This window comes from Leptopilina boulardi, unplaced genomic scaffold (assembly GCF_019393585.1).
Source record: "Leptopilina boulardi isolate dan_hultmark-lab unplaced genomic scaffold, ZJU_Lbou_2.1 LbouV2_316, whole genome shotgun sequence".
NCBI lineage: Eukaryota > Metazoa > Arthropoda > Insecta > Hymenoptera > Figitidae > Leptopilina > Leptopilina boulardi.
Window position 1 is genome coordinate 215306 of NW_026137881.1, and position 23779 is coordinate 239084.

The following is a 23779-nucleotide window of genomic DNA, read 5'->3' on the forward strand; positions in this document are numbered from 1 at the left end:
GTCGGATTTTTTTTATTTTAATAATATTTATTTTTTAAATAACTATAATGTTATTGGATATTAAATTCATTTTATTAATTCTGTAATGAGAATAATATTATATAAATGGAATAAAAATTTGTAATATATAGTAATTTTTTATTTATTCTAAAAACAATGTAATGACGTGGAAAATTATCATTAAATTTGAATAAAATTAATTTTCAAAGAAATAATTTCAATGAGGCTTTGGAGGGGAACAAAATATTTTAAAACAAAACAAAATTCTGAGTCATTTTCTTTATTAATCGTTAAGACTTAAGTAGGTACGAGAGATACATGATACCAATAATTAAATTGATTATTCGACCTTAATACATCATTATAGATATACAAATACAACAGAACTAAAAATATTATTCAACGGTTAATCGCTAACTCGAAAAATTTCATGTTGGATTTTAACCTGCCTGTGCAGTTAATAATATACGCTTTTTTCCGTGTATAGCGAATGGAAATAGTGTGATCAGTGTATCTGCTTGTTTATTAATTATTATTATATATTTTTGTTTTTTGTTTTTTTTTTTTTTACTTTTTTTTTTCGTTATGTATTAAATCTGATGTCGCATGTTGTTCGTTACTCATACAATGCACTCGGTTGTCCTATTTCAATTATGCTGAAACACAAGATTTTTTACGTGATAAATGTTTTTTTATTTAAAAAAAGAAAAAGAAAAACTAAAAAAATATTTCTGTAAAATTAGATTTTTGATAAATTCCTGTAGAATTAGAAATATGAAAATAAATAGATCTTGAAAATTTTGATATAAAAACAAAATAACTGTTAGAATAATTTTACCGGATAATAAAAATTTCTTAATCATAATTATAATGAAATTAATAATCATTTAAAATCTCGATTCTTATTGAAAATAGAAAATATTATTATAATTAAATTAAAAATTAAATTTTCTAATTCTAATTATTAATAATTGAAATGATTTTTTTAAATTATCAGTAAAAAATTAAATTGAATAATAAATTCTCTTTCTATTAGACAATAATTTTTCTAATTTATATATATTTTACTTTATCATAAAAGTGTTTTATTATATGATTTCTATATTATTAATATTATAATAATTTCTACACTACTAATATAATATAATTCCTTAATTATATACAGAATTAAAAATTATGTTAGAATTACCCTTAAAAATCAGTGCAAACAATCAAATACAAATATTGTGATTATTAAATAATTTTACTTTTTATGTGTTTTATTTGCATCTATGTTATTTAAAAACAAAAAAAAAAAAAAAAATTGTTACCATAATATTGCAAAAGTATTCAAAGATGAAATTTACATAACCGGTAACTTGTTCAACTTGTTCCTCGCGATCAACGAACATTAAAGAATAAACTTGTTCTTTCTTTTCAAACATTCGTTTTTTCATAATTATATATTTATAACACTAAATTAAGCTTACAATTAAAATATTCATTTTTTTCAATATTGTAAAATAGAATTTCTTTTCCATAAGATAAGGAAAAGTTTTTAGAAATTTTCTAAGACAAAAATTTATAAATTTATAATAAAAATAGGAATTCACAGTTTATATTGATCCTCAGAGAAGAAAATATTAGATTAGATATTTCTTGTAAATAAATTTTTAATTATATTCTTTTTTTAAATTATTTAAATTTCCCCATTAGAAAATTTCTATTGGGTAAAAATTCTGTAATTAATAAATTTTGGAGGAAAAAAAAAATTTATAAAAAGGGATAAAAACAATTTTGCACTGATTTTTTGTTGTTATTGTTGTAAATATACAATTTGTATTTGTGAATATCAAGCAACTTATAAAATGTTGACCATGCACAAGAGAGGTTCAATACGAAACATCATATAAACAGAGGATGGGAATACAATTAGTAAATAGAAGGCAGCATGCAAGGATAATGTTGTTATCGCATCACGGTCGAATGAATTCCTCGAATCGCTAAAGTCACACACAATTTGTTTTGTTATTAAAATTCAAAACGCTTAGTCGCAAGGGAGACGCGTGACTATAATTACTAAAAAAAAAAAAAGAAGAAAATTATTTTCCCCTCATTCATTTATTTCACAGTTTAAAATTCTATTGTAATTTTTTTCAATGTTTTTAAAAATATTTCAAAATTCCGCAAATCGATTAATTTTCAACTTGAAAATAATGAAAAATTTGAATTAGAAAATTTTATTATTTAAATAAACAAAAAAGAATTGTAGAAATTAGTAAACAAAAATTGAAAATTTAATTAAATAAAAAATTCACAGTTATAATAATCATACGTCTCAATAAATTATTATTGAATAAAAATTGAAGCTAAAAAAAAAGGTATTATTTATAATAATCACCAATTAACATATTATTATTGAAATTTATTTATTTTTTTACCTGCAATTCCGGCGATTGCTTCCGAGGCAAAATACTTTACGTCGACATCACTGTCAGTGTTGAGTTTGTCTAGTACGGGTTTAACTTGCGTTTGCACAGCGTTAGGTTCTAGATAAGGTCCAATACGTTGAAGGGTTTTGGCAACATTAAACCTGACATTTGCTACATTGTCATTTGCCATCGCTAATACAGTTGGAAGCATCACTTTTGTTGTGATTTCTGGACCGCATACTTCAGCTAATACCTGCGTTATTAATTAAATCAAAATTTTTTACTAATTTTTATATAAAGCTAAAAAAGAAAGAAACATTTAAAATTATTTTACTTTTTCCAAATTCTAATTGGAAAATTCATCAATAACAAGAAATAATTTATTTTAAAAAATATTGATAATAAAAATTATTTTCACATTTTTGGTGGTGAAAACAACTAAAATTAAAAAATTTTTACTCACATTAATGCAGAAAAGGCATGTCATTCTATGAAGATAATTCTGGTCCCTTGACATTGCTAACACTTTGGGTATGACTGTATTCTGTGCCCATTCTGAACCGAATTTTTCTACTAATTTCTTTAAGTTGAGTGTCGCCGCTTCTCTGATCGCGTAAACATGATCGACGAGCCAAGTCATGCATAAAGAATTCAATTTCTCGTCAAAGAATTCAACGCCCAACTGACCGGCCAACAATGGCATATATCTAAAAAAAAACACGAAAAAAATAATCATTAATAATAAAAATAATAAAAAAAATTAAGAACAATTTAATTTTTTTTTTTCAAAATTCGTAATTAAAAATACGAAAATATTGTATTAAAAGAACTCACTCAATAATCGCCAAACGAACTCGCCATTTCGAATCCTCAGCAAGTTCAACAATGGCTGGCAGGAGTGATTGTGACAATTGTTGAATTCCAATGACTTCATTAACACAATCCAAATGACTGATAATATTAAGACGTACCTCGGGACATTCGTCTTTTAATTGCGACAAAAATAATGGTAATAAATGCTCAATTGTATTATGTTTACCAAGAATTGGACTGAGACCCATAATAACACTGGCCAATGCTGATTTAACATGTTGATTTGGATCGGCGACAAGCTCTTTGATATAAGGTAAAATATCAGTCATTATAATTGATTCTTGTTTTGATGCTTCTAAATTTTGACAAAAATCACGAACTTTATCGGCGGCAGCTGCCCTCACCTCAGCCTCAGTATCTTTAAGCAATAATTGAAATGCCGAGACTAAATCTGTTTTTGTTATTTCAGGACCAACGGCTTTTTGTAAATCTGTAAATTTATCAGCGACCATATAACGTACACGCCACGATTGATCGGATGCACATTGACGTAATGTTGGCATTACAAGCTGTTCAACGTCCTCTTGTTGTAATAATGTTGCAATATTAAAACATGCATCAACTGCCAATAGACGAACTGAATCCTGTTCATCTTGAGCGAGTATTATAAACATTGGTATCAAATCAGATTTTAAATATTCAATTTCAACGACTTTTGCAAATTCTCCTAATTTCGATGCGGCTGAACGCCTCACCATTGGTGTATCGTCTTGACATAAATTACGAAAATGATTTCGTAATTCTGCTTTTATTGTTGGATTAACACGTGGATAACAAACACTGAATAATCCACATGCTGATGTTCTCGACGTGAACCAATCGCCTGATGCTAAACGCTCAACAAGATGAACAAAATGTTCTTCCAAATCAGCTGGACTGTGTTGAAGAGCAATATTACGTAAAGATTCAACTGCTTTATCTCTTACAACTGTCTCTTCAACTGTTGCCAATGATTCCAATGGTGGCTGAAATTTTATTTTTCAAATTTTTATGGTATAATAATAACAATAATTGAATTTTATTTTCACATTGTAATGCGAAATAAAAGTGATGTAATTAATACTAAATAGAAAAATCAGTATCATATGAAAATATAGAAAAAAAAAAATTGTAAATAACAGGCATCATAGTACCTTTTACCTTCAAAGTAGGTGAAAAGAGTAAATTTTTATGCACCTAAAATTTTGAACGTTCAAATGAACGAAAAATTTATTTACTACTTTTTTAAATTCAAATTAAATAAAATACTTATTGCTTTCTATATCGAAAAATAAATTAATAATTTATTAAATGTTTAATGTAATATTTATTTTTTATTGCTGTAGTAATTTTTACAAAATTTTTAAAGAAAAAAAAATTATTTCCCTCATTTTAACGTTCAGGCATAAAAATGTTTTTTTTTTCAAAACAGATTTTAAATTTTCAACTTTTAAACTTAAATCATTTAAAATTTGAATAATTTTATAAAATTAGGTAAATTAAAATTTCGATAAATTGCAAAATTCGGTTAATTTAAAACTAAAATCGATCAATCCCAAAAATAGATGAAAATTTCGTTTTAAGATTCGATTGATTTAATTTGCATTTTGATTAAAATTTTAATTAATGAATTTAATTTGACAAATAAAAATTGGAATTGATTAAAAATTTCATCACCTAAAATTTAAATTAAATTTTGAAACGATTACAGGCTTCGAAGCGTAGTAAGAGACTAAAAAAAAAAGTATAAAAAAGTATCATTATTTAAAAAAAAGTATCCCCAAAATTGAAAAAAGTATAAAAAAAAGTAGCATCTTAAAAATGAAGTAAAATTAGTTTACAAAGTTTGACGTTAAAAATTTTCTTGTCTAAAAATATTGAAAGAAAAATTCTGAGAAATAAAATTAACATCATTTTTCTCCTGATTATTTAAAAAAAAAAAAAATTTCTATTATTAAATTTCGATTAACTTTCTGATTTTGTCACAACGGTAGAAGCGTATAATTATTCCATAAAAATGATTTTTCACATAAATTTTTATTTTACAAAATTTCTCTTTACCCAACTCTTTTTTTTGAAAAGAAATCTAATTTAATCTATTTTTAATTTATTAGAATTTTCATTCAGTAGAATTTTAAGTAATTCGAATTTTTAAATTCTAGAATTTGAAATTGAAAGCTTATATAAAATATTCAGTATTTTAAAACAATAATTTTAATTAAAAATCTCCAAAAATTCGATTATTTCTAAAGATCTTAATCCAAAATTCAATTATTTTTAAAATTTGTATATCTAAAATTCTTTGCTAAATTAATAATTTCAATTCAATTATTCAAAAAATCCAATTAAATAAAACATTTTTTAATTAAAAATTCTTTAAAATTCAATTATTGTTTGAAACTTTGTTAATAATTTTCAGCAATTATAATTTACAAAAATTTTAATTCAAAATCTCCTGAAATTCAATTATTATTAAAAATTTTGATTCCAATTTTTTGTTGAAATAATTATTTCTAATAACTTTAATCAAGATCTTGTCATTTAAATTATTTAAAACATTTTTCCATTCAAAATACTTTAAATTTCAATTATTGTCTGAATTTCGGTTAAAGTAGAATTATTTAAAAAAAAAAAACAGTTGGGTAAAGAAAAAATTTTGTAAATTAAAAATTTGTCAAATAAAAAATTCTATTGAGTAAAAAATCGTTTAAGAAGTAATTATGTTAAATGATATTTTGAAAAATGAAAATTCGTGTAAAAAATATTTATACAAAGCATTAGTTAACGCAGCCAATAATAAATCATGGCGAGCTTTTAGTAATCCAAAAATTCGCTAAAATTTAAGATTCTTGAATACTGTTATTTTTAAAATTATTATTTAATGGCTTTTGCCCAAAATTTTTATCAAAAAAGTAAAAATGTGTCTCACTTCGAAACCTGAAATTATAAATAATTAATTATTATTAATTTTTTTATTTACATGAATTATTATTGAATAGAACTTCTGAAATCGCAAATTTGGTTAATTTAAAAATTTGCCATTTAAAAATTTTGCTGATATGGAAATAAATAAATACAAATGGAAATTTTTTCAAATTAAAATGTTCTATAATAAAAATTTAGTTAAATAAAAATTATGTTAAATTGAATTTCCATTAAATCAGAAATAAATTAAATAAAAAATTCTTTTATGTGAATATTCGTAAAGAAATTTTATTGAAAAAAAATTCCTATAAATAAAAATTTAATTAAGACAAAACATTTTTACAAATAAAAATGTTTCGTAATAGAAATCCGATATAAAATTCATATAATTTCTACTTTATAAAAATTCGAATAAACAGAAAATCTTAAATTATTCACTTATTGAATGATTCATTCGATAATAAAAATTTTATATTTTTTAATTAAGTACAAAATGTTTAGAATTATAAATATATAGACAAAAGTCAATTAAAATTCACCCCTCCAAAAATAGAAAAACAAATATAAATAATTAACATGAAATAATTCAAAAATAAATATTTCTCTTACCAATAAATGATATACAAATTCCGGTCCACCGATGTAAGGCGTGAATGTTCCCAATTGTTCGGCAAGTGCCAAAAGTACTTCATCTTCATCATAAATTGTTTCTGTTAAGAATGGAATGAGCTCACTGCGTGTACGCTCAACACCCAAAGCAAGAGCAATCGTAGAAAGTTTCTTGATAGAATTCAAACGTAACTATAAAAAAAAAAAAAAAAAACAAACAAACAAAGAGTACATATTACAAAAATTATTATTTAATAATATATGAATCACTACAACAATGACGCATTCAATTTTATCAAAAGAAAAAGAAAATCATCTACAACTGTTATATTGATAATTAATTTGAAAAATAAATAAAATTAACACTTTTCTCTTAACGCCGCCAAGTAAATCTTTTTAATGACGTTTGAATAAGCGTTTATAACAGTGTCTGCAAACAAGGTTCTATATAATCACAACCTCAATCAACACATTGAAAATGACCGGTAAACTTTCGCTTCATCAATGCATGCTAGATGTTGAATAATTAATGCCGGAAATAATAGAAATAATAAATAATAAAATGCATAATACCTGAACATCCTCATTTTTTAATTCGTCAATTAAAACGGCAATAGGATAAAGGCTCTCATCCGATGTGGACTCGCTTGCTGCCATTTTGCTGCTATCACACTAATACGGTTCCAACGATTGTATATATAATAAACCGCGAAGCGTGCCAAGTTTAATCAATTTAAAACGCGGCTTTAACGCCAAATAATTCAATGAAAAATTAGATTTTTGAAAAACAAATATTAGTTATATACGTTACAGCATTATTACATGTGAATTGTTGATTTTTATCACCAAACGACAAAGCACCACGAACCTCCATGAAATCGTTGACCATTGATTTTCATTAAACTCGACAGATGACGCTGCGCTCGCCGAAAAAAAATGTTTAAAAAAAAAAATTTTTTTTTCTAATTTTTACAAAAAAGAAAAATAGAAAATAACTATTGTATAATATTTTAGCGTTAATAAATTCTTAATTTTTTTTCTTTTCTTTTTGTTTTTTTTGGTACATATTCAAAAAAAAAAAATAATACTTTTCCAATGTCACGTGACTAACGTAATTTCCAATTTGAAAAAGAAATTGAAAATATCTATATAAAAAATTTGTAATAATTAACATTTTTTTTTTTGTTTCTTTTTTTACAATAGATTTATTTGTTAACAAAGAAAATTTACAAATATAATAGTTTTTCCACATATTTCTAGGTTAGAATAAACATATTATAAAATACCTCAATGTTTATTGGTTAAATGTAAAAATATTAACCAATAAAATTGTATATTCCATTGAAATGAACGAATGGCATTGATTGTTACTTATCTTCTAATTTTGAGCTTTTCTTTTCTTATGAAAACGAGCTTTTTGCCCATCTTGTCACATAGAGAAGGACACAGTGATATGGATGATCTTGATATGATCACGTGGTCGATTAATCAAGCTCGGAGCTTGGATAAATCTGCGTTTCGAGCAAATTTCAACAAAATTTGATAGCAAAAAAAAAAACAAAAAAAAACAGTTAATTTATTTCTATGTAAGGTGTGGCAAGCGTGCGATAATTCTAATTTTTAATCAAAAAATCGTGGTCACTGAAAAAAGAGGGGTTTTTCTTTTCCTTTTTTTTTTGCTGTTTTTTTTTTTTTGGCATGGCGGCGTACTTTGCTGTATGTGCCAAATAGGTTATCAAACATTAGTACACTTGGAAAATTGAAATTTTATTTTTGACTAATTAATCAGTTACACTGCATCATGTCCCTTATAAAATAGAATAAAAAAGGGGAATACAAATTGTGGTCTTTTTCTTTTTGTAAATTTGTAACATTAGAAAAAAATAAACAAAAAGAAAATAATATATAATTCGTCCACGAGTTCGATAATGGCAGAGAATGCTGCAGAACTTTTAGAAAATATCAAAATCCTTCTTTGGGGACCGAGTGTTAAGGAAGATGTCTTTAGAAGATGGGCACAAGGTGAGTGTTATTTTATTTTTGCTTAAAAAAAGTAAAAAGAGGGAGAAAAAAAAATTCTCGTAATTTTATTACATAAAATGATTCACACATTTTGTTGTTACTTCATATATGTATATAAATACGGCTTTTTTCTTTATTACATCACTCCTCTTTCTCTGTTCGGTACCTCTATTTTGTATAATTCCAATACTCTTTTTTTTTTTTTTTTTTTTTGTTTATTTTTCATTTGTTTTTCATTGTATTTCAAAATATGTCTTGAAAAATTAATATTTAAATAATAATTATATTTTGAAAAGAAAATTTTTTTTTCGCAGGTTTTTATTTCAGTTCGGATGAACCGACTGCACTCGTACAAAGAGAAGGTGGGCCATGTGTTGTGATTGCTCCTGTTCAAGCATTTATAATAAAACAATTATTACAAGAATGTGACATTTCAACGTGGAAAGATATAAAAGCTGAAAAATGTGATCAACTACTTGTGAAAGCTATTACTGAAATTGTTGCACAGGCTGCTGATGTACAAAATCCAAAGTATTCTATCGTATTTTTAAGCGACTCTAGTGATATGGTTAATGGAGAAGTGCCTGAATGTTCATCGAAATCAGAGACTAGAATTCCTGTCAATGTCCCAAGCACAAGTGAAGGACAAGAAATTCTCTCTGAAAATTTTCATTCACGATTAAGGTATACAAATAAGTTTATTTTTAATTTATTTCAAAAATTTGTCAAAAATTTTGTACAATTTTTTTTTTTATTTTAAAAAAGAAAACAGCGATCACAAATTTTTTATCTATTCATCATTTTTTATACCTATATCGAAAATACAAATTTATTCTATTAAAATTCTGTTAAATTAAATTTTAATAATATTATACCTTTTTTTTTAATCTTTTTTTAAATTCAATTAATTTGCGGATTATTTCAAAAATAATGAAATTTACAAATTTAAAAACATTGTTTTAAACTACAGAAATAATGAAAAATAATTTATTAGTTTAAAAAGAATTTTTTTTTAACATTGTTGATCTTGTATTATAATTTAGAAAACATAAAATTATATTTTTATTTCTTTCTATTTAAATAATTCAATTAATCCACGATTCTATTTATTAATTTAAAAATTATTTAGCCTTAATTTTAATAATTTTTAATTTCTCTAAAGTTTTAAACGCTTAAATGAATGAAATTATTTTTCTGTTTCGATATTTTCAAAAAATTATTTCATTCTTATATAGGTAATAAAAAATAAATACAATATTTATTAAATAAGTCATTTATTTTTTACTGCGTGTAAATTAATATTTTGTACAAAAATCCAAACTTACAAAAAGTAAAAAAATTCATTCATTTAAACGTTCAAAACTTTTAGTATACATATATTTTAGTATCAATTAATTGAAGCAATTATTAATTAAAATTATTATTTAAAAATTATTATTTAGGCTAAATTTCAATAAATCTTAGTTTAAATTAATTGAAGCATTCATTGATTAAAATTGTAATCAATATAAATTTAAATTCGTTCTATTTCTAATTAATCATAAATTCAATTGGAATTCCTTCAAATTTTAATTAATATAAATTTCAATTAAATTTAAATTTCAACTGATCCAACTTTTAATCAGTTTTAATTTCTTATTGGTAAAAAAAATTAATTAAAATTTCAATCAAATGTAAATTAAATCGATCGAAATGTAAAATTAAATAAATTGTAATCTAAATATTAATTGATTTAAGTTTCAAATTAATTTGATTTTAATTTATTAAAATATTAATTGAGTTAAGTTTAAAATTATCAGAATTCAAAATGATTTAATTTAACAATTTTCTAAATTTTAACGAAGCTGAAATACTCAACGTTTATGATAAATGATTTTTAAAGAAATAATTTTTCATTTTAAAAAATTTTTTCTTTAAAAATCGTTTATCATAAACGTTGTTTACTTAAGTTTCGCAAATTTTAATTAATTGATGTTTCAAATTATTCGAATTTCAATTTATCTAAATATTATTTGATTTAAGTTTTAAATTATTTGAATTTCGATTTGTCCAAATATTAATTGATTTAAATTTTAAACTATCCAAGTTTTAATTTGTCCAAATATTATTTAATTTAATTTTTCAATTTATCCAAATATTAATTGATTTATGTTTAAAATCATTCAAATTTTAATTGGTTTAAGTTTTAAACTATTAAAATTTTAATTTGTCCAAATTTTTAATTGATTTAAGTTTAAAATTATTCGAATTTCAATTTGAGTAGCAGTTTTATATTTAAAATTAAAATTGATCAGCAAAAATTATTTACCATAAATTATTTTATTATTAATATAGAAAGATAATCTGAATTTAAAAAAAAAAAAAAATTATAAATTTAAATCTTGAGAATTATTCTATAACTCAAAAAAATTTTTTATTTGTACCAAAGAATACAGTCGTTAAAAAAACATTATTGGCATTATTATTATTATTATTATTATTATTATTATTATTATTATTTTGTCTAATGAAAATCTATAGAAATTTTTCTCTAAAAATCTAATAAAAATTTCAGGATACTTCCGGTAGAGAGCATTGGCGAAGTAGAAAATTTTTTTATGGAAAGGATCAATTTATTAAAAGAATCATTTGGTGTCTTTGTGTTACTTTATACAGTAATATGTACAAAGGGAATGGTTGGAATGCAATCGGAAATGTTAGACTCATCGGAATGTTTAATTGAATCGACTTTTGGCTACGGAAGTCAGAGTTTAATAAATCTTATGCTAACTGGTCGAGCAGTTGGTCACGTTTGGGATCATGAGCAAGACGTCGGTGGACTCAGTAAGAATTGAAAAAAAAATAATTTATCTCTCTTTAAAGTTCATCATTTTTTTAAATTATAAATTATTTTTTAAAAATTTAATTTTCTATTATTATTAACTTTTTTCCGATTTTGTTTTAATTTATTTTTATTTTTTTCAGAATTGCTTGGTATCGAGAAACAAAATTCCGTGGGATTTTTAGCGTATCTCGAACATTTGCAATATTGTGAAGTGGGCGCATTTCTCAAATCGCCAAAGCATCCAGTTTGGGTTTTAGGATCAGAGACACATTTGACAGTTTTATTTTCGCCCGAGAGAGATCTTGTGAGGCCCGAAACACCCGCGGAGAAAGCTAAGCGAATTTTCAATAAATACAGTCCGGATGGTAATAATTTCATTCAAACAACTTTATTACAAGATGTTCTCGCTGAATTGAATTTAGTTAATGATTCTGAATAGTAAGTATTTTGTTTTATTCCCAAAAAAAAATTTTTTTTTAGAAAATAATTATAAATTATTTATGAAATATCTAAAAAAAAAAAAAAATTCCCTTGCAGCGTGGATATAATAAAACAAAAATTAGACAAGGAGAATCTAGGAATAATTCTATTTAATGCATTCATGGAAGAATTTTTCTCAGAGCAACAACCAACTGATCCTGATACATTTACACTTTATCATTACAATGGTTTATCGCGTAGTAATCCTGACAACAAAATTATTTATCACAAAGGTCAAGTGGTGTTACTCGAGAGTAATTTAAAATGCGTTTCAAATAATAGTATGTTAACGGTTCTGCAAACAAAGTGGCAAAATCTCGAAGTTGAATGGGACAATAATCGACAACCGAGTTTAAATTGAGAAAGACTGTAACAAAAAAAAAAGAAGCAAAAATTCAGAGGCCATTTTAGATGAGAAAAGATGAGAAAGATCATGAATATAGAAAGCAAGATTTTATCTTTCAAAAAATTCTTGCTTCTTAAATTTTTGCAAAAAAAGAAATGGACAGTCTGGCGGAAGGATCGGCAAAATTGTCCATTATATTAAATTTCGTTTTTTTCTATTTTTAAAATTTTTTCCCTCCCCTTTCTATAAATAGGTAAATTAATCTTAGAAACACAAAAAAAAAAAATTAATAATTGAAAAATTATTCAAATGAAAATATAATCACCTACTTTTTATAGTCTTTCTCTCTATTTTCTGCATGACATCTTAAGCCGCGATTCTTTCGCCTATCCTTTGTAGACTGAAAATACAAAAATATATTATAGCGGTATAGAAAAAAAACGCTGCTTTAGATTCACAAAGTAATATAACACACAAAGAGCGCCTTCTTAATAAAGTAACGTAATTATTTAAAAAGAAAATGAAAAAAAATTTGTTATAACTTAGGCTGTACAGAAATAATTCCTGGATGTATCTCAAAAAAAAAGTAATGTGATTGAGAGAAAGAATTGTGAAAAAATAATGAATGTTGAGAAACTTTCGAAAATTCGATTTAAATAGAACTTTCTGTATAAAATCAATTAAAATATATTCTGCAGAGGGAAATACGTAAATTTTAATTAAGTATGTATAGTAATTTCTGCCGAATTTTTTTTATACAGAAAGAACTACCTTTTTTTTAATCGAGTATTTTTCCTATGGAACAAATAATTATTTCTCATAAATGTTTGTAGATAATAATTTTATAAGAAAACAAAAATTATTACTTTTCAGTAATGATTCTATTTTATTGTCGATTCCACGTGAAATTCATCCATGTCTTTTAAATTATGTATACTTTTAAATCTTATATTTGAAAAAGCTCTTGACTAAAAAAAAGTCAAACACATTAAAATAAATAAAAAAAATTTATTTTACTATTATAATTAAATAATAATAAATTATAAATATAGAATTATTTGTGCAAAATTTAACAACGACTTTGTGTGAAATAATAATATGGATTCCATATTGAAAAAGAATTGTTTCTCGCAAAAATCACGAAAGTATTTAAAAATTACCGATTCCAGGACTAATATGGATATTTTAATAATAATAATTATAATAGAATTTTTTCAATCGTCGTGTTCATTTTGACATTATATATTATATATATATACCTCTCTGTTCGATGTGAAAAGCATAATTATTTCCTAAAAAAAAAAAAAAAAAAAAAATAATTCATCCTACACATTCTTTGTAATTTTCAATTGACCTAAAATCGCAAAAAAAATTAGTATTTATTTTAAAATTTAATATTAGTCAAATCTGTCGTCAAAAAGAAAATTCGAAATGATAATTTGGTAAAATAAAAAAAATGTAGTTTCCGGTAAAATGAAAATACAAAAATTCAGGATTTATTTTTGCGTCTCTTGGATGTTTCCTTAAAATTCCCTTATTATAAAGTTTTTTTTTTTTAGTGAAATTTAATAATAAAGCAGTTCCTAGACTTTGTCAGCACTTTTTAAGTTTATTTCATATTTAGTGAAATTTTACATATTTTTTTTTTTTTGCTAGAGGAAAAATTCTCTTTGTTAGTTATATAAAATGTAAATAATGTCTTTTTTTCCACGAAAATTTCTAATATACCCAAAATGTGTAACAAAAATTGATGAATATTTCCAAGATTTTTTTTTTTTCAATGGTAATAATTTCTTATTGTAGAAATTAATTAAAAATATAAAATGACTATTTTAGAAGAATTGAAAAAAAGTACTTTTTTTCTGGCTTGTATATATTTCCTTCAATGTAATGACGATACATTTTTTATTTTATTTTTGTTTGGTTTCAAGTTCAATGAATCTGAAATAATACTGTGATGGACTTAATATACGTACAAAAGTACATAACAATTATTTATGGGAAACGAAGATTTTTATACTTTATTTTTTTTTCAACTTCCCAATTCCTATTATCCTAAACATTAGATATTTTCAATAGAAAATGGCAAGAATTGAAAGATTTTTCTTTCGAAAAAAAGTGGAAATTTTCCAAATTTTTGTTGTTATTTTCAAAATGTGAAGTATTTACATGTTTCATTAAATAGTAGTAGTAGTAGTAATAGCAAGTAGAAATAAACTATTTAATTTTATCTATATAAATATAGGAATAAATAGATAAATTGGTAACATTTTTTTTTTTCTTTGGTTGAGTTTTTTTTTGTTGTAAAAAACAAAAAAAGAAGAGAAAATAATATACAAATTGGAATGATTAAATTAATTGTGTACGTGAAAATTTTCACGTATCACAAAAAATATAATACTGTCTATATATATATATTTATATATATATATATATATATATATATATATTTATATATAAATTAATTTGTACGGATTTAACTGCATTGAGAGTTGAATCACAGTCTATTATAATTTAATTTAATATAATTGATCTAAATTTTCAATTCATTGCAAATTTAATTGCTCGAATCAAAGGAAATGTTTCATTTTTCGAACATGTCGAATTCCAATCCTCACAGTTTAATGAAAAAATCATTGCACCTCTGTAGTCATTTGACTTGATCCATTTTGCCTGCGAGAGAAAAAATAAAGCAAATTAATAATATAATTTTTTCTCTTTCGACAAAATAAAAGTTTAATGACATTTTCAGTTGAATAAAAAATTGAATAAGTTAAAAATTTATCAAATTGAAAATATAAATAAAAATTTTTCATTATAAATTAATTGTTTTTTTTTTTTAATAAAAAAGTTGAATAATTAGAAATTTTGTTAAATAAAAATTGAACATTAAAAATAATTTTTCGCATTGAAATGTAAAATAAATTATCTATTTTTCTTTCTGAAATTAATGATATTAAAAACTTACTTTTTTAATTACACTATTAATATCATCGTACGATATCCATTCGTCATTTTGATAAGCGTATGGCACGAGACTGTCATTAAGAAATTTAAAATTGGCACCGCCCTGAAGAAATTGACAAACCGTGTAATATGGTACAAAACTATGACGACCAAGTGTACCAATTCCTTTTGCCGGTGCTTGCACATCATGATTCAATGGATTAGTTAATTTATACGAATGTCCATAAGTTGGAATTCCAATAACAATTTTCTCTTTTGGCATACCCTTTGATATCCAATAGTTTGCCGAATAATTTACATTTAAACTTGCCAAAAATCCAATTTCCGTTGAACGATGAAAAAGTGGCGAATTCAAACCAGTCACTGGATAATACCACACATAGGAATGATAATCGTAGGACATTAAATTTATAAAATCAACATATCTGAAGAGAAAAATTTTAATTAATAATATTATTTTTTTTTTTTAAAGGCGTTTTATATTTTCTATTTTATTTGCTTTTTTTCTCAAAATTATTTTTATATATCCATTATTATTAAAATATTTTATATACGATTATTGATTAAATCACGTTTGACTTACTTAGCTATTTCTGGAACATTATAACTTTGATTAATAATAGAATCAGGAGCAGCGACAGCTGCTGAAAGAAGTAATTTTTCATCACTTCGTAAAAATTCTTTTTTCAATTCTTGAAGAAGTTGAATGAAATAAATTTTTTCACGACTATTTGCTCCATTCCATGCAGGAAATTCCCAATCGATATCAAGTCCATCGAGTCCAAAAGTTTTTGTGATATTTAACACTGATTTAATGAAACTGTAAAATATTGTCCAATATTATTTATTATTATAGATTTAGAAATTATTATTTTTTTTTTAAATAAAATAAAATAAAATAAAATAAAATTGCAAAATTCCATTCTGATTTTTATCTCAATAATAAATTTATCTTTTGATAAACATTTCTTTCGACATTCATTATTATTTACTTCCGCATATTATTGACAGTCGATTAATTTTTTTTTTTTATTCTCATGTTTGATAAATATTTTCCTTTTTCCTTTAAATAACATATTTCAATAAAACGTAATTTTCAACAATTTTCTGGATAATAATAATAGCAGCGATTAAAAAAGAATTTATCAATTAGTAACAAAATTAAATAGTTAAATTCAACAAAGATCGAAAAATTTAAAGATCTTTTAAAATTAAATAGTAATAATTAAAAATTCATACATTTTTCTATTGGCGTGTGTTCTGACCATTTCGGGAAATCCTGCATTGAGCTCATTTATTCCGCCTGCACTTATCATCACCTTGAGATTGGGCTCTTGAATTCTTAGATCGGCAATTTGCCGATAAACCCAAGAGTACTCGCCCAAGTTGAGACTGCAATTTACCACGCTTGCAAAACCCACGATAATATGCGTACAAATATGAGGGTCAACGTGCGACGGATTGAGCTCTTGCGACGTGTTCATGTCTTGTGATATGGAGAAATAGCAGACCATGATTTTCCTAAATATATAAATATATAATTTAAAAATATTTCATTTTTTTTTTGTACAAAAAGAAATTTTACAAATTTCAGACCTCGGATTGATTTTAAGGCAACAAAAAATTCGTTTCAGTCGATTTATATTAAAAAAAAGACGATTTTTTTATTTTCACAAAATTTAATTGGTTAATAAATATTTTTCTTTAACTAATGTTATTAGATATTAAATTCATTTTATTAATTCTGTAATGAGAATAATAATTCTATAAAAATATTACCAAGAAAATTTATTTCGAATATTTCAGAATCGAATTAATTGTAAGAGAAATTTTCAAAATTTTATTTGACAAATTTCCAAAAAAAATTCTTAAAGTTCCATTTTTATAATTTTTTCAAGTCTAATTTAAGCAATTTATTCGAATTTAAAATTTTTCATAGTTTTTAGTATTGATGATCAAAACAATTTCAGACAATATTTAATCAAGTTTTACAGATTTTTAAATAAAAAATTTTTTTTAAATAATAATTTTGAAAAAGTTAAAAGTTGAAATTTTTAGAAATAATTGAATTTGAAAAGATTTTATTAATTTTCAGACAATAATTAAATTTTACAGTAACTAAAAATAGTTTATCAAATAATTTTAGATAACATTTTTTAAAAGTAATTGAATTTTCAAAGATTGATTTCAAATTGAAATTTGAATTTTCAAATTTTGATTTTGGATATTAATTAAAAAAGTAATTTTTAATTTAAAAATTTTGATAATTTCACTAAAAAAATTTAATAGAAATTGCAGAGAAAAATAGAATTTGAAAATTTTTAAGTGAAAAATGGTTTTAGATAATTAAATTTTCGAAGAATATTATAAAAATCATTAAAAATAATTCAATTTCAGGAAAGTTATAATTGAAATATTATTAAATTTCAAAAAAATTTTAGATGGGAAATTTTAGAAATAATTAAATTTTAGAAGCTTTTAAATTGAAATTTTTAAAAATAATTGAATTACAAAAGATAGTGTTAAATTTCAAACAATAATTATAATAAGAGAAATTTGTCAATTTTATTTGCTAATTTGCTTTTTAAATTATAAACAATTATTAAATTTCATAAAAATTTAAATTGAAAAATAGTTTAAAATAATTGAATTTGTAAAATTAAATTAAATTTGTAATAAATTAAAATTATTAAAAATAATTAATTTAGTTGAGAATTTTAGTTAAAAATTTATTAAATCATTAAAATAAAAAAAATCTACATTGTATAGGTACTAAAAAAACGTATTTTATTGAAATTTTTTTTTTTTTAAATGTAAAAAAAATTCGATAAAGTCGCATTTTATCAAAATAAGTTGAAAAAATCGTATTTTTGAAAAAAAGTCGTATAATCCGAGGCCTAAAATATAAATTATATTTACAAATATAAATTATATTTACAAATATAAATTACAAATAAAAATAAAATTATTGTAAATTACAATAAATGAAAACTAACTAACAGTGAATTTGAAAATTGTCAAAAAAAAACAAAAAAAAAACTATGAAATAAATAATTACCCTGAGGGATCTTGGGCATAATCATTGGTTGATTTAATGTTTGCATCCCGGGACGAATTCTTGTTCTCCTTCGTCGATTCGGCATACATCCGTGCCCGATGTAACCACGCAGTAATCTGGGCATTTTCAATTTTTTCACCAACAACAAATTCCCTCGCTGATCGCGCTGTTGAAATTCCAATCCAAATACGAGTTATGAATAATGCCCCAACTGTTGAAAATGTTAGGGCAAGACAAAGGACTTGCTTGCTCAAACGAGGTCTACAAATACAATATATATATATATATTTTTCACACAAAAGGCAATTTAATTTAATCAGTTTCCGCATAAAACATTTTATTAAATGTTCATATAAAGCCGAACTGTTTTTTTTTTAAAAAAGATAATACTAATTTCCAAGGTAAACAAAATGTGTCATAATAAACTATCACTATTGTCATTCACATTTTATCAATTCAATCAAGTTTTAATTCATCTATTTTTATTTATAGTATCACATAAATTTATAATAATTAAGTAAAAGTGTATCAAATCAATAATATTATATATGGAAAAAGTAGGAGATATTTATAGTTTTTTTTTTTTTTATGTATATACTTACTTTTGTATGTCGACTAATAATTCATATTTTGATTGAGGATCAGGTGTTTGATTAACCATTGAATTGTAATTTTTTTTAAATTACAGCTAATAAACAACAACAACTTCAATTTAAAACAAGACAACAATGATACAACACTTCTTGACACGACTCTTCTTCATTTGTGTCTGCTTCTGTCAGTGTCATTCGCAGCTGATTGGGAATACAAAACGACAATAGCCAATCAGAATGCTTATGCAAGTATTACCAAATTATAAACCTCAACATTGCGCACGCGTGCGTGATTTCTTAATTTCAAGCGCGTATTTCAAATTCTATTATTAAACGTTTTTGTTTTACTAAAAACGATTAACCTTAAAAAGTGTAAAAAGATTTTTAGGCATATATTGGATCAACATTAGTAGATAATAATAATATAAAGTTAATTTATAATTGAAGAACTAAATTTTAAAAAAAAATTAAATTCTGTTAAAATTTTTAATACAGATTTTATTTCGACACAGTTTGTTCACAATGAACAAAAAAAAAAAAAAATTTTTTTTAATTACAAATAAAATATTTGTGTATATTGTAAATAAATATTTTTTGTTTGTAAATAGTAAAATTAAAAGCACCATCAGTCTCTTAGAAACTGTATAAATCACAAAGAAACAGAAACTAAAATCACGAAATAAAAAAAAACGTAAATTTAAATACTAAATACATTCTAAATAATAGAATGTATAAGAAAAATATTTCAAATTTACGTTTCTTTTACAATTATTGCTATAATAATGATAGTAATTAGTTACCGTTGATAATTAAGTTTAAAAAAAAATTTGTTTTTCTCCATATAAATCAAATATAGAGAATTTCATCTATAAATTAAAAATAATTAATAATAATGACAAAAAAAAACAAAAATATTAATCAATAACCAGTCAAAAATTTCACGATATCGATGATACTTTGATTACAATCATTACGTGATCTTCTTATCACTTTTTCACAGTTATAAATCTTTCAAAATTCTGTCAAAAGTACATAATAAACATTGATTTCTATCTTGTGATAATTTTACATTTTTCAATATATTCAAGAATATATAATAAACTATATTATATATATATACATAATGCATATAAATATAAACACTTTTGTTTTTTCTTCGAACTTTTTTTCATATTCGTAAATATTTAAAAATTTTTAAATATTTTTTAAAAATATTTTTTTTTTTATAACGTAACTTCAACTTTCTGTTATATATTAAAAATTAACAGGTAAAATACTTTCACATTGAATTGATTCGTTGTTTAAAAAATGACAGTAAATTGAGAAATAAAAATTAAATGAAATGAAAATAAAAAAGTTTGCGTTTTTAGTTAGTTGATTTTTCCTCTTTTCAATTTGATCGGCTTGATAATAAAAAATCATCTTCAGGTCGAGGTAATCGTTTATAACGCTCTTGGGATGATAAATAAACTGTTAGGGATCCAAAAATAACGAACAATAATCCAATTACATTGACAAGAACACCTTCGGGTGGTAAATTTTGATATTTCAAAGCACTAAAAAATAATTATTCTAATTAATTTTTATATTGTAGAAAAAAAATATAATTTAATTGTTTATTTCTAAATTTTTATTTGTATTATATTTTTTTAATTTTATTATTATTATTTTATTGTTTTAACTAAAATATATTTTCAAAGTAATTAAAAAGTTAATAATTATAGTTAATTTTTTTTGTTTTTAATGAAATTATGATACTTACGATTCTTTGCCGAAGTCAACGAAGAGAATTTTTTCAGTAAGTCCCAATAAACAAGAAGCAACGCTGGCAATGAAACCAGCAGTTCCAAAGTAAACGTGAATTGGCATATAAGCAGCTCGCAAAGTAATTTGAATTCCTGGATATAAGAATGAGACACAACCAGCGATCCACTGCAAATGAAATTAGAGAAACAATAGAAAATTTACTTAGGAAATAATAAATATTATCAAATGAATTTTGAAAAACTATTCATTAATTACTATTGCAAAATGATTATTTAAAAATATTTCTTTACTAATATTATTATTGTAAAAAGCGATTTTTTCTACTTCAACTTAATTTTATTTTTAATAATTTAATAACTTCGATTTATTTTTTTCTGTAATTTTTTTTTTTAAATTACAAAATTTTTATAGCAATTTATATTCTCAATCACTGCTCACCTGTCCTGCAAATAGAATAACAGCCGATAATCCAACCCAACTGTGCAATGAATATAAATTTGGAATATTCATTTTATTATGAAAACTGAAAACTGCAACTAAACCAATAATCGTCATTATAAGGACAAACAACATTATTCCACCGTGAATTAATTTCAATCGCCTTTTACGAACATTTCTTTGGGTTCTGTAAATTAGCATTCCTAAAATATATGAAAAAAAAGAAATTAATTAATTTAATTAGAATAAAAATTATAATAATAATTTAATTATAATTATTTTCTTACAATTTTTCTATTGTTAAAACAAAAAAAAAAAAATTTTTTTTTCATAAATAGATTAAAATATAAAAAATGGAGGTATTCTACGTTATATTTTTTTTTTTTTTTTTTTGATAAGAATTGTAAGTAAAAATTTTTTTTTTTACCATTAGCGTAAAGAAAGACAAGTCCAAGTGTCATTAACATTGGATGCCAATTAAATTGTAATTTTGGATCTGAAGACCATGCAAAACCATCACGATAACAAAAATTCCATGTGGCCATTAAAATAACCAAAAGAATCCCAAAGGCTTGAGTCACAATCACTAAATATTTAAAACCCTCGAGTTTTTGCGATTGGGCTGGTTCTCCTATTTGATCCATTTCTATATAAAAAAAGATCGTAACGTCAAAAGAAAAAAGTATATAACCAAACGTTTCTTTAAAATAATAATAATATAGTACATGTGATGTGATAAAAAAATGCAAGATAAAAAAAATAGATTGAGAGGTCAAATGTCTCTCATGTGAAATACTGACAATAGAATAGATTGTACTAATTAATAATAATAATAATAATAAATTATTTTTATATTAAAAAATAAATTAAGTAAAAAAATAATATAAACAAAAATAAAAAAATATTCAAATTAAATATTTAAATAAATTATATTTTATAATATTATTATTATTATTTAATAATAATAATATTAAATAAATATTTAAATTTCTCTTATTATTCTGTTGATAAATATTAATGAAAAAAAAGAAATTACATACTTTTATCGCTAAATAATTAGAATTCTATTTTTAGTAACGATTATTCAAAAAAATATATAAAATACAAAAGTAACAGAAATTTTCGTAAGTAAAATTTTTTTTTTTAAGTGCAATAAATAATATTTAATAAAACTAAAAACATACCTGAACACAAATGGTATTGATAAGGAAAATTTTGGGACATATATTTTGCAAGCAATGATTACCTAAAATTATATAATCAAAAGGGAATATAAAAAATTTATTTTAAAAAAGCGCAAAAAAAAGCGCAAAAAAAATCACTTGACAATTAAATAAGACATCTGTATAAAATTATACGTTTGTATAAATTAAAAAAAAAATCCGCTTTAATTTGTTTACAAAAAAAACACAGTAATGCAATAAAGAAACAAGTTTTTGATTAATATAGAAATAAGAAATTATAAAAACCTGATGTGAACTTTTTAGAGAAATTTTCACAGTTCCAAATTCAACAGGTGCGGTTGCAAACCTTGCGAACTAGTTGTATATTATGATGATAAACTATATAGAAAATATATTCTGACGTGCGCTAAAAGCTTCTGCGTTTTCATTTTATTGATTTTCTAAACGCCCGGTTGTATTCTTTATTACTATTTATATGAGGAGCAATAGATTAAGAGAGAAAAATTCTTCGCATTCTTTTAAGATAGTCTTAGAAATCGTTAAAGTGACTTAAAATTGCGCAGGAGACAATAAATTGAAAAAAATTTCTATTATAAAGATTATTATCAATTATACGTTGTGATAAGAAATTTTTGAGGTTAGAATGCAATTTTTTTTTTCTTTTTTTTTTTAGTGATTATAAAAGTTAATTCTAATTTTTAATAGAGCTTAGAAAAAATGAAAATGTTTGTACCTTATTATTTTACAACAATTAAGAATCTCTTACTGCACGAGATGCTTTTGTTTAAAAATAAAGATTGACGTTTGTGTTTATTTTGACAGCTGTCTAAGTATACGTTTACTATTGCACTCATATGTCAGTCATTTAGTTTATATTACATGTTTCTTATATACACTTTTAGAAATAAAAATAAAACAGAAAATTTCTTTCTGTATTCTATTTGCCAAAAAAAAGGTTTTCTTTTTAAAATTTAAACTTAAAAATTGTTTATAGAAACAGACTATATGATAAAAATAAAAATATGAAATTTAATTAAAAAAAGATATAAAAAGTATTTTATTAATTATACAATTTTATACTTATAAGAGTAATAAATAAGATATAAAAAATAGGTAAAAGAAAATAGAAAATTGTAAACAAATATAAAGGCTTAAGCACAATAATTTTTATGATGTCATTAATTAGGGAAATTATGAGATAGAAAAGAAGAGATGTATATTTGTGTCCTTTTTAGTACTTTGTAAATGACCTTAATTGCTCGTAACTTGTATTTATACGTAAAGAGCATTTACGTAGGTTTAC

At 23.0% G+C, this 23779-nt stretch overlaps 4 protein-coding genes across 8 annotated transcripts; 1 reads left to right on the forward strand and 3 right to left on the reverse strand.

The window, feature by feature from the left end:
• Window positions 1-264: 264 nt before the first annotated feature.
• LOC127283971 (serine/threonine-protein phosphatase 2A 65 kDa regulatory subunit A alpha isoform) lies at window positions 265-7707 on the reverse strand. Of its 2 annotated transcripts, none has more exons than XM_051309182.1 (7): window positions 7620-7707; window positions 7371-7541; window positions 6798-6989; window positions 3246-4249; window positions 2875-3118; window positions 2421-2664; window positions 265-656 (listed from the first exon to the last, which is right to left on the reverse strand). In XM_051309182.1, the coding sequence occupies exons 2-7, from the start codon at window positions 7452-7454 to the stop codon at window positions 652-654; spliced, it is 1773 nt and encodes a 590-aa protein (XP_051165139.1). In that variant the 5' UTR covers window positions 7455-7541; window positions 7620-7707; the 3' UTR covers window positions 265-651. The 2 variants fall into 2 exon arrangements, with proteins under 2 accessions (XP_051165139.1, XP_051165140.1); XM_051309183.1 differs by having other exon boundaries at window positions 7371-7469; window positions 7620-7693.
• A 529-nt stretch (window positions 7708-8236) lies between these two features.
• On the forward strand, window positions 8237-13793 carry LOC127283973 (ubiquitin carboxyl-terminal hydrolase MINDY-3 homolog). Its single transcript, XM_051309185.1, has 5 exons — window positions 8237-8819; window positions 9134-9503; window positions 11374-11642; window positions 11784-12081; window positions 12181-13793. Exons 1-5 carry the CDS (start codon window positions 8726-8728, stop codon window positions 12482-12484), a joined length of 1335 nt encoding a protein of 444 aa, XP_051165142.1. The 5' UTR covers window positions 8237-8725; the 3' UTR covers window positions 12485-13793.
• LOC127283972 (chitinase-3-like protein 2) lies at window positions 12406-19306 on the reverse strand. Its single transcript, XM_051309184.1, has 6 exons — window positions 19097-19306; window positions 18495-18755; window positions 16676-16957; window positions 16020-16256; window positions 15438-15861; window positions 12406-15142 (listed from the first exon to the last, which is right to left on the reverse strand). Exons 1-6 carry the CDS (start codon window positions 19153-19155, stop codon window positions 15011-15013), a joined length of 1395 nt encoding a protein of 464 aa, XP_051165141.1. The 5' UTR covers window positions 19156-19306; the 3' UTR covers window positions 12406-15010.
• A 280-nt stretch (window positions 19307-19586) lies between these two features.
• On the reverse strand, window positions 19587-23534 carry LOC127283974 (transmembrane ascorbate-dependent reductase CYB561-like). Of its 4 annotated transcripts, none has more exons than XM_051309187.1 (6): window positions 23210-23534; window positions 22477-22538; window positions 21720-21938; window positions 21293-21495; window positions 20850-21019; window positions 19587-20643 (listed from the first exon to the last, which is right to left on the reverse strand). In XM_051309187.1, exons 2-6 carry the CDS (start codon window positions 22514-22516, stop codon window positions 20478-20480), a joined length of 798 nt encoding a protein of 265 aa, XP_051165144.1. In that variant the 5' UTR covers window positions 22517-22538; window positions 23210-23534; the 3' UTR covers window positions 19587-20477. The 4 variants fall into 4 exon arrangements, with proteins under 4 accessions (XP_051165144.1, XP_051165143.1, XP_051165146.1 ...); XM_051309186.1 differs by lacking the exon at window positions 23210-23534 and adding an exon at window positions 22762-23055 and having other exon boundaries at window positions 19588-20643; XM_051309189.1 differs by lacking the exon at window positions 22477-22538 and having other exon boundaries at window positions 19589-20643; window positions 23210-23526.
• Between the last annotated feature and the right edge of the window lie 245 nt (window positions 23535-23779).